Source organism: Castor canadensis, chromosome 1, assembly GCF_047511655.1.
Source record: "Castor canadensis chromosome 1, mCasCan1.hap1v2, whole genome shotgun sequence".
Lineage (NCBI taxonomy): Eukaryota > Metazoa > Chordata > Mammalia > Rodentia > Castoridae > Castor > Castor canadensis.
Genome location: NC_133386.1, coordinates 30,857,795 through 30,868,019, shown reverse-complemented (window position 1 = coordinate 30,868,019; position 10,225 = coordinate 30,857,795). Strand labels below are relative to the sequence as shown.

Genomic DNA, 10,225 nt, shown 5'->3' with positions numbered 1-10,225 from the left:
CCTCCTCCAGTAAATAATAGTTTTCTTCTTGGCTTTCCATTCCCACTATTCTATTATTTAAAAACACAGGTATAGATATGAGGCAAAAAGGAATGATGAATTCAAAACACAACTTTTTTTGGTGGTTACTCACATTTATTAAACATAAAGCATGTCAAATAGCAGTACAAATGTGCCTAAGGGAGAAAGGAGGCACTGAGAGAATTCTCTTACTAGTAAAGCGAAAAGTTGCCAACTTGTGTGTTTAACATGATACACTAATGAGAACTTGGGTAGAGACGATGGCCTTGGATAGTTGTTTCCTGTTTTTTTATTTAAAAAAAACAATGTTTATCTTCACAACAGTAGAATCTACTAAAAGTTTAACTCTGGGCTAATAAATTACTGTTTCCTAACAGAATATGAAGTTTGAAACTGTTATTTCCATATTTACTTACCAATGTGATGTTTCAAAATACTGTTCATCAGACACAGAGGAAGAAGCAGCAGATGGAATATCACACAAATGTGTGTGGTGGTGAGAAGAATGAGCAATCCTCCAGTGCAAACTGTTTTCTGATCCCCAAAACCATAAAAGCGTTTTTGTGGCTCATTGTTATTCCATTCCTGACTTTTTACAATTTTTTATTTATTTTTCTAATTTTCCTTCTTTTCTCTCTACTGGGAAGTAGTGGGTGTATGAAGAATTGGAGGCTGTTTGACTCCAAAGAGAAGATTCATAGAAACTAAGAACCTTCTATGCTAGGCAACCCCCCCCACCCCAATACACACTTAAAGCAACTTCATTCTACTAAGTTCAAGTCCTTTTGCTTCAAATCACTCATACAGAATAAGCCTATTTGGTTTCTTTTTGAGTAAACAAATTAGTATTATGGAAACATGAGCTGAAAATTTTGCCTAACAAAATGTACTTAAGCGCTCTGCGAAACCAGGGGTAGAAGAAACCATAAATTAAGGGATTACAAGTGGAGTTAAAATAGCCAAACCATGTCAAAGCATCAAACAGAACTGCAGGTGTAGAGAAGTTCAAAAAGGGATCTAGCAGAATAGTGAAAAAACAGGGAAACCAACACACCAAGAAAACACCCATCACTATTCCTAAAGTTTTGGCTGCTTTTTTGTCTTTCCTCATTAGATTATTTTGATTTTCTGGCAAGTTACTGATTGCACGAGAGTGCTTTCTGGATACAGCAAAAATTTTGCCATAAATCCCCACCATCACAGAGCCAGGCAGGAAGAAACCTGCCATAAACAAGGTGATCCCCCACAGCTTATTGAACATGACGGGGCAGGAACTGGAACAAGCGACCAAGATATCGTACCCTTCGATCCCATCAGCATAGGCCTCGGAAAAGACCACCCCAAAAGCAAAGGCTCCAGGGACTGACCAGCAGAGAAGCAGCAACTGTTTAATGACTGGGATTGTCATTTTGGTGGAATAGTGTAAAGGGTAACAGATAGCATAAAATCGATCAATGGCCACTGAGCAAAGGTGGAAAATGGAGGTGACACTAAGCATCAGGTCAACACTGTAATGAATCTTGCAAAATGTAAGCCCAAAATACCAGCAGTTCTCCACTGATCTGATCATACTATATGGCATGATGGTGAATCCCAGGAGGGAATCAGTGACTGCCATGGAGAGGATGAGGAAGTTGGTTGGTGTGTGAAGCTTTCTAAAGGAGGAAATGGAAATTATCATGGCAAGATTACCAAATACTGTGATGAATATGGCTCCTGACATAAAGGAATACATTGCAGCTCGGATAGCTAGTGGCCTTTCATTTTCTGGGCACGATCCATTTCCGTATTCAGAGCAATCAAATGGTTCCTTCAGAAAAGCAAGAACACATGGGATTTTGTTAGAAAGTAGATGTGATCTCTATGTTTTATATATGCTTTCATAGAAAAATTCAAGAAAGACCTAGAATACTCAAGGAAAATAATTATGTTAAAATATTACTTACATCTTCCCCATTTATTTATCTTAACTTTATAACTTTGTAGAATCCTAATCCAATGGACTTAGATGATAATTATTCACTTTATAGCTTTTACAATTCAAATTATACTACCAATACTTAACACACTCTCACTTTATTATTCCAGGGAGGAATTTGAGAAGGACAAGGAAGGTTATTATTTGAACATAGTTTAATTGAAGTGTTCTATCATTTTCACTACACTTTGTTTCTTTTTCCCATTAAAGCTAGAAGAAGGGTCACTGAAGGACCTCTCTTTATCTGGTAGTTGGCCTCTTCAGCAAATTATGAAGCCTGGACAAGTATCACACCAGCCAGAGCAGTTAAATCAGAGGTAGGCAGAATCCAAAGCTGAGCTCTCCTCACTTCTTGGTAAAGAAACTTACCTCCCCAGTGTGTCTCCGCAAATCACTATATAATACACTACAGGCTACATGTCATAGTATGGCAAGCTCCTGTGTTGGGGTCACACAAAGGGCCACAAACAGTTTGCTATTATAACAAAAAGAACAACCACATGCCTCCTTGTGTTGGCCTAGTTATGTTCTTTTTACTTACAAAAATCCATGGGTTATCATTTACACAAATATTTGCAATGCAACATGTTCATGACTTAGAATAATATTCTTCTTAAATATGCATTGGGGGGAAATCATTATCTAAATGTAAAGCATACGTAAATACTAACTCTTCAGAAAGCTTTTGATCTCCAATGTCCTCACACCTGTCAGACCCAACTATTGCTGAACAGATAAACTGACAAATTCTCACCCTCTGTGAAATAAAAACACCATCACAAATTGAGCAAGAATTATTTGTTGAATACCCACAGTACACAAGACACAGGAAAGAAACAAGAAAGCATCAGCATAGTCCCTGGTTGCAGAGACTCTGGAGACAAAACACATCAACACTTAAAACGTGAATGATTCTGCACCTGGGGAAACGTGAATGATTCTGCACCTGGGGTAAAAGCAACAACAGCATTGACTAATGGATCAAAGAAAGGTGTTGGGAAAATGTAAACCCAAAGATCAAAACTAGACAAGGTAATTTCAGGCTTGGCTAGAAAAAAGTTTCTTGTAAGGATGTGTGGCTTGTTTGTTTTTTTTAAGCTGGATTTCCATGGGTGTGAAGGATTTTAAAAGAGAAAAAAAAGCCTGTTCCAAACAGAAGGATGAAAAGAAGATCTGAGACCTTGTAAATGTAATTCTTTTAGGACATAACTGAACTTAGGAATCTGAAGCGAGACAAGGGTATGAGAGGAAAGGGTTCCTGCTTTCATTGTCATATCCTAAACCACTGTCCCCTGCTAGGATATAATCAAAGGAGACTATTTTTTGTTCTCAAATTTGGGCAGTGATTTTTTTTAAAAAAATTTAGACAATTAAAGTTAGCTACAGAAGAGTAAGGGCAGATTTAAAATTAAAAGCTTTCTCCAACTGATTCTAAGAGATTTTTTTTCATTTTCATTAGCGTATATTAATTATATTAGGGGGGATTTGTTGTGACAATTCTGAATAGCCTTACATTGCACATTGGTTAGATCTCTCCCTCCATCTACCCCCCACTATCCCCTCTCTGTCCCACTTAAAGCAATTACAAGAGGTTTCATCATTCTATTTCCTTTATGTATATGAAGCCCATCAACCCTGTCCCCTCACTTCCATCTCTTCCATTCACCTTCCCCCTTCCTAAAGGTATCCCGCCATACACTGTACCTATTTTACAGTTCTGTCTTTCATTGTTAATTCAAAAGTCAATGTTCAAAGAGGTTTCTCAATATATCCCAGCTGGAATATGTTACTGTCTAAGGGATGGGTTTAAGCCAATTTTATCTTCCTTTTCCTTCCTATTCTGCCCCTCTGCCAACCACATTCCCACTTGCAGAGAATTAAATGGCCTAACTGAGTGATAGGACACACTTTAGAAATGCAAAAAAATAAAACACAGTTATAGCTGGGGCCTAGGTGATTAGACACCACAAAATAGCACAACCAAACTACATTTGAGATCTCTCCCAAATCATGCCCTAAATATAATTTACAGAAAAAAAAAATTCTTATTCCTGAAAGATAATGTCATCAAAACATTTTTATCCATGATTTCCTGAAATGTGTTCAACCAACTTTCATTGTTAGCAACTAAAATGGGGGTTTCTAGTATGTGCGCATCATCTCACTCCCTTTCTTCCTAACATTCTTGTGGGAAAAGGGGAAGAAAAAGAAATCAAGAAAAGGATCTCTCACCAACCCTGACATTACAACCCTGTGTTGGTACTGAGTTTTCCAGCAACTTGCTATTCCTTGTTAGCCACCTCCTGACCAGCTAACCATAACTACTGAAGAAAATGCCAGAATAAAAAAAAATGAAGTCTTATGAAAAAGAAAGGATGATTCTGGTCACCCTCAGTATGCTTATTAAGAAACATGGGAAGGGCCCGGGATGTAGCACAGTAGTAGAGCGTTTGTTTAGCATGCATGAGGCCCTAGGCTTTATCCACAGCACCAAAAAAAAAAAAAAAAAAAAAAAAGTATAAGATACCCAAAGGAAATTTTGTTGGCTTATTTTAAAATTACTTCACTTCTTAGCAAAGAAAAATAACAAATAAATTCACTTTAATGAAAAATGCCAAACAAAGTTTTTTATGCAACTTCCAATTATAATGCATTTTGAGATTTAATCTCAAGACTCTTTATGGTTCTGGTATAGTCACTTTGGCATTATTAATCTACCTACCATCCCACTTTTGTAAAAATCATAGTCAGTACTTACATGTCTCAAATTATCAGGTACTGAGCTGACTCATTTCTCTTTTCGCATTTAAAAACTTTAATTAGCCAATCAACTTTAAGTGCTATAATGAACATCTTTGAAACACATAATGTAATACCTAAGTGCATCTGCACCTGCCACAGAGTATAGAGGGGCACATTAACTAATTATTTGATGGGTTCATCCAGCAATTCTGTTAATTGAATTTAAGCATCACCATTCTCCATGGGATGCTTGACATAATTCTTGCATGTGACATCTTTGATTAGTTTAAGCCCTTCAATAGCATATCTTTCACATCTTTCAGATTGCTTATCCATAGAAAACTTAATGCCCAAACAGCATTTTCAAAGCTATATTCTTCAAAGGTCATTTTTTCTGTTTTTAAGCCTCTTAGTGTAAGTGTGTGCAGATACATGAATTGCAATAGAATTAAACAGTATGTTGGATCGTTTCTCTGTTTCTGTTATGTTTCTACAAGAGGTCCAGACACAAAAATTAAAGATTTGGAATGCAATAAATTACTTTCCTAATCAGCTTATGAAAAACACCATGTCCAGATTTTTTTATTAACTAAATTGTTAGAACAAAATTATTTTCTATATTCCCCAAAGAAAGTGATTAAACTACAAAACTGTAACAACAATGATTTTTAAAATAATTTTCCAGTGTGACCTCATTTTTTGCCTAGTCATTAAATTTGATTAGTGTTTAATTGCTCCATTATCTGCTATAATAAACACTTTGTAAGACTTTTAAGGGACTTAACTATGTCATTCCTCCTGCTAATCATTCTTTCTGCTTTCAGTAAATTTTTTGTACTTATCCAAGCTATTGATTACTTTCAGTTCTAGTTCTATCAAATTTTAATGTGAATGAATATTAACATGTGAAATTATACATGTGAAGAGTGATATAAAATGAATATTATCAAAGACTACTTTCCTTTCTTCCTTCCCTCCTTATTTCCTTCCTTCCTTCCTTCCTTGAAATAACACCATACTCATGAGTAGATCTAACCAGAAAGTGTTTCTCCTAAGAAAGTAAAGTAAGCAGGGCATGGTGGTACACACCTGTAATTTCATCATGTGGGAAGCTGAGGCAGGAGAATCATGAGTTCAAGGCCAGCCTGGACTACATAGTGATGGCCTGTCTCAACAAAACAACTCCTACCCCAGATAACTCCCTTTTGCCCTCAACACCTATAATAAATGAATTATTCAGCTGCTCATGAAGAGTTACCCTTCTCAGGATTCTAAATATTCTTCCTAGGAAATGCAACACACTATCAAGCACTGCACATTACCCTGCTCGCATATCAACCTTGCCTTCAATAGTCTTCTACATTCCTGCATATTCTCTCTGAACATGACCAGTGGAAAAGGGAAAGGTCAAAGCACCAACAATACTACTGCATTATTAGGGTGACAATTTACCTCCCTAAAAACCTCAAGGAAGAGAAAACACAGATCTTTCCTTCATAATCCCTTCTCCACATACCTGCTGCACTGTAAAAGATGCCATTGTTAACTCCTTATGGAAGAAACTGTCTCTTTTCTATCGACTATAAATATTTATGTGGAACTAGAAGACTTGAACTATGTTAACTGTGCTGTTTTGTAATTTAGTAATTAGTCTCAAGGGAACTGGATCTGAAAATGAGGGGAAAAATCCTTGCCATTCTCAAGTTTAATAACTTAAATGAGCCTATCCCACTCTTCAACCTCTCAGGAGAATCTGCTTTACCTGGGTTTTCTTTGGCTGCAGCGCTAAAGGTTCCAGGTTTGCTATTACATAAAAGTTATAATAGTAAATTTGAACCACTGAATTATGGGTGGGTCTATAGAACATAATCCCAACCATACGTGGATGACTTCCATGTTTCACGTACAAAAATTGATTTGTGTCCTCCAGCCCTTTAGAAGACCTGAGACAATCACAGTCCGTATTTTGTAGCGTATTCCTCACACTGAGAAGAGGCTCTACCATCTACTCTATTCCTTCCTTACATCCCTGAGGATGTATCTCAGTGGTAGAGCACTTAGCATGTGTGAAGCCCTGAGTCCCATCTCCAGCACTGAAAAGAAAAGAAAACAAACAAAAACATTGTTGTTTTTCTTTTTTTTTTCCTTTATGTAATTGTGAATAAAAGAGTACATCCCATCAACAATTTGAAACTTGGAGAAAGTGGGCATGTTATCTTTTTAAGTAACTTCCATGACTATGCCAAAATCTCAAACGCTACTTGGTTTAAATGTATTCCCTTGTTTAAGTGCCTATATTTTGTCTTCTTCTTTTGAAATGTGATAATTCATTTTCCATTGATAAGAGCATGGGAAGGCAAAGATAGCTCTGATGCAGATGAAATAGAACACTGGTCATTACAGAATACCAGGGTCCTGATATTAAAATTATGGCTATTTTGCTGGTGACCACATGGGTATACAACTTTAATAGCCACGTGGATTGCTGAGCTTCAAAGGGTTCCCATCTGCCTGACTGTTCTGCTGTCTCCCTCTTGAAATTCTTAATGATTTTTTAGCAAGTGGCTCTACATTTTGTGCTGGGCCCCACAAAATATGTAAGTAGTCCTGGCTCAACTTCCCACAGTAGCTCTTCTTGAGGAAGAGAAAGAAAGACAACAACAAAAATCTCTTTTCATTCCAAAGAAGATTCAATTATATTATGGCTTAATAAGAAAATGTACATGAAACTTACAGTTGTTTACCAAGATGTTAGAATTTGATTTTTTAATAATTAGCAGAAGACATTACTATTCAAATTTACCAATAACTTCTGTCTCTTCTGGAAGAGATAATGGGTAGTACTGGATAAATTTTCTTGGTTCTGTAAAGAATTACTTAAGTATTCTCTGTTAATTATCTAGATAGGAGATAGTAGCAGGGGAAGGTTAGAGCCTGAATGTGTTTTTGGAAAAGTTAAAAAAAAAAGCTCTGTAGAGCAAGGTGAATGAGCCTTTCTTTCCCCTGACCTTTCAATGTTCACCATTATTAGAATATATCTAAGGAACTTGTTACATATTCTGCATATTAATCCTTTGCCAAGTGCTTCACTGGAAAAGATTTTCTTCCATTTTGTATGTTCTTTCTACATCCTGATAATTGTTTCTTTTGCTATGCAGAAGCTTTTGGTTTGGATACAATCTCGGTTTTCAGTCCTTGCTCTTATTTCCTAAGCAATTGGAGTACTAGTCAAAAAATCATTACCTATCCCCACATCTTCAAGGGTCTGCCCTATGTTTCCTGTAGTAGTTTCAAAGTTTTAGGCCTTATATTTAAATATTTGATTCATTTTGAATCATTTTTGTACAGGGTAAGAGATATGGGTCTAGCTTCAGTCTTTTACATGTGGATATACAGTTTTCTCAACACCATTTATTGAAGAGGCTGTCTTTTATTACTGGATCTGTGTGGGCTTACTTATGGATTTTTTATTCTATTCCATTGATCTCTGTGTATGTTTGTCTGGCCAAGGGTTTTACAATCTTATTTATCTTTTCTAAGAACCATCTTTTTACTTCCTTGATTTTTTGTATTGTTCTTTTAGTCACTATAATTACTGCCCTTATTTTTATCATTTTTTGGAGCCTACTTATTTGGGATTTGACTTGTTCTAATAGCTTGAAGGGCATTGCTAGGTTATTTTGGGGAATCTTTCTAACTTTTTAATGACAGAACTTAATAGCTATAAACTTCCCTATCAGTTATGTTTTTGCTATGTCCCAAAGGTTCTGGTTAGTTGTCTTTCCTTTTGTTTGATTCTAGAAATTTTTTTACTTACCCCTTTATTTATTCAATGACTTTCTTGAGCATTCAAGAATCAATTGTACATTCTACATATGTTTGAGTAGTTTCTATAGTTTCTCTAGTTATATATTTCTAGTTTTATTCCATAGTGATCTGATAAAATACAGGAAACTATTTCAGTTTTCTTGTATTTGTCAATACTTTATGTCCTAAGATATTAAGATATGATCTTAATGATCTTTGTCAGATATCAATATAGTTACTCCTGCTTGCTTTCAGGCTCCATTTGCTTAGAAAATCTTTTTCCATGCTGTCAGTCTAAGCCTATGTTTGTCTTGTTCAGTGAGGTTCATTGCTTGTAGGCAACAAATGGATGTGTCTTGTTTTTTAATCCAAACTGACAATCTGTGTCTTTCGATTGGAAAATGGAGACCATTAATATTTAGAATCATTATTTGAAAGTATGTAATATTTCTTGCCATTTACAGGTTTTGTAGTGCTTTATTCTTTACTCCTAATTCGCATATCTACTTGCCTTATGAGATTTATTCCCATCCATGTTTTCATGGTTGCATTTACCTTCCTCTTCTGTGTGTAAGATGCCTTTAAGTATCTTCTTCAGAAGTAGTTGTGATTTAGTAGTCATAAATTGTGTTAGTTTTTGTTTATCATGGGAGACTTTGTTTCTAATTATGAAGGATAGCTTTGTTGGGTACAGTAATAAAGGTCAGTATTATTTCCTTTTAGGGCATCGTTCCATGCTCTTTTTGCTTTTAAAGTTTCTGTTGAGAAATCTAACATGGGGGGGGCAGGGGATATAACAAAAGGGTGTAGTAGGGTGAATGTAGTGGAAATATTATGTACTCATGTATGAATATGAAAAAAATGAGACCTGTTGAAACTATTCCAGGAATGGAGGGAGGAGGATAAAGGAGAATGATGGATGGGGTAAATTCAACTGTGTTATATTGTAAGAACTTTTGTAAATGTCACAATGTATCCCCAGTACAACAATAATATAATAATAAAAAATAAATCTATTATATCTACTTTCCCTTACAGGCTTGATAGTCTATCTTCAATATGAGCTGGTCTACTGGAGAGAGTTTCTTCTCTGTTTTTATTTGACTTATTGAGCTTTTCATTTCTAGAATTTCAAAAAAATTTGACTTTTTTTAGAATTTCTGTATCCTTATTGAATACCTCTTTCATGTTCTATATTGTCTTCTTTATTTTACTCAGCTCTTTGAGTTTGTAATTCATTCAGTCATTTATTTGTTTCCTATTTAATTTAATTGATCATTCTTATAATCATTTTTAAAAATTCTTTGAAATTTCTTTCACCTCACTGTTATTAATGTTTGTTGTTTTGGAGTAGCCTTGTTTTAGAGTATTTATGTTGCCTTGCTTTCTCATTTCATGTGTTTCTGCATTGGAATTTGACCATCAAGGCCAAATCACTGGTTAGAAGTTTTAATTGCCTACAGTCTTTCAATTAATAGCCAAATAACCAATAGTGTTGTTTTTCTTGAACTGAGTGTAGGCTGCAAGGGTGTTAGTGGTGGTTTTCATACTTAATATTCATACTTTATATATATTCTGCTACATGTTCCACTTAATATTTATTAAAAACTATGTTTTGTAAAGACAAATCATCCCAACACCACACTTCATGTGCAGTCATAGAACTAGGCCTAACAT

General features: G+C 35.4%; 1 protein-coding gene across 2 annotated transcripts; it reads right to left on the bottom strand.

Annotated features, from left to right (window-relative positions):
- Positions 1–835: 835 nt before the first annotated feature.
- LOC109687503 (trace amine-associated receptor 2) lies at positions 836–7,091 on the bottom strand. Of its 2 annotated transcripts, none has more exons than XM_020165409.1 (2): positions 7,039–7,091; positions 836–1,835 (listed from the first exon to the last, which is right to left on the bottom strand). In XM_020165409.1, exons 1-2 carry the CDS (start codon positions 7,089–7,091, stop codon positions 836–838), a joined length of 1,053 nt encoding a protein of 350 aa, XP_020020998.1. The 2 variants fall into 2 exon arrangements, with proteins under 2 accessions (XP_020020998.1, XP_020020999.1); XM_020165410.1 differs by lacking the exon at positions 7,039–7,091 and adding an exon at positions 6,258–6,281 and having other exon boundaries at positions 836–1,831.
- Positions 7,092–10,225: the final 3,134 nt, after the last annotated feature.

Coding starts and splice junctions, on each gene's coding strand:
- LOC109687503 (XM_020165409.1), bottom strand. CDS start 7,091: ATGCTCTTATCAATGGAAAATGAATTATCACATTTCAAAAGAAGAAGA. Junction 1,836..7,038: donor TTCAAAAGAAGAAGACAAAA/TATAGGCACTTA, acceptor TCTTGCTTTTCT/GAAGGAACCATTTGATTGCT.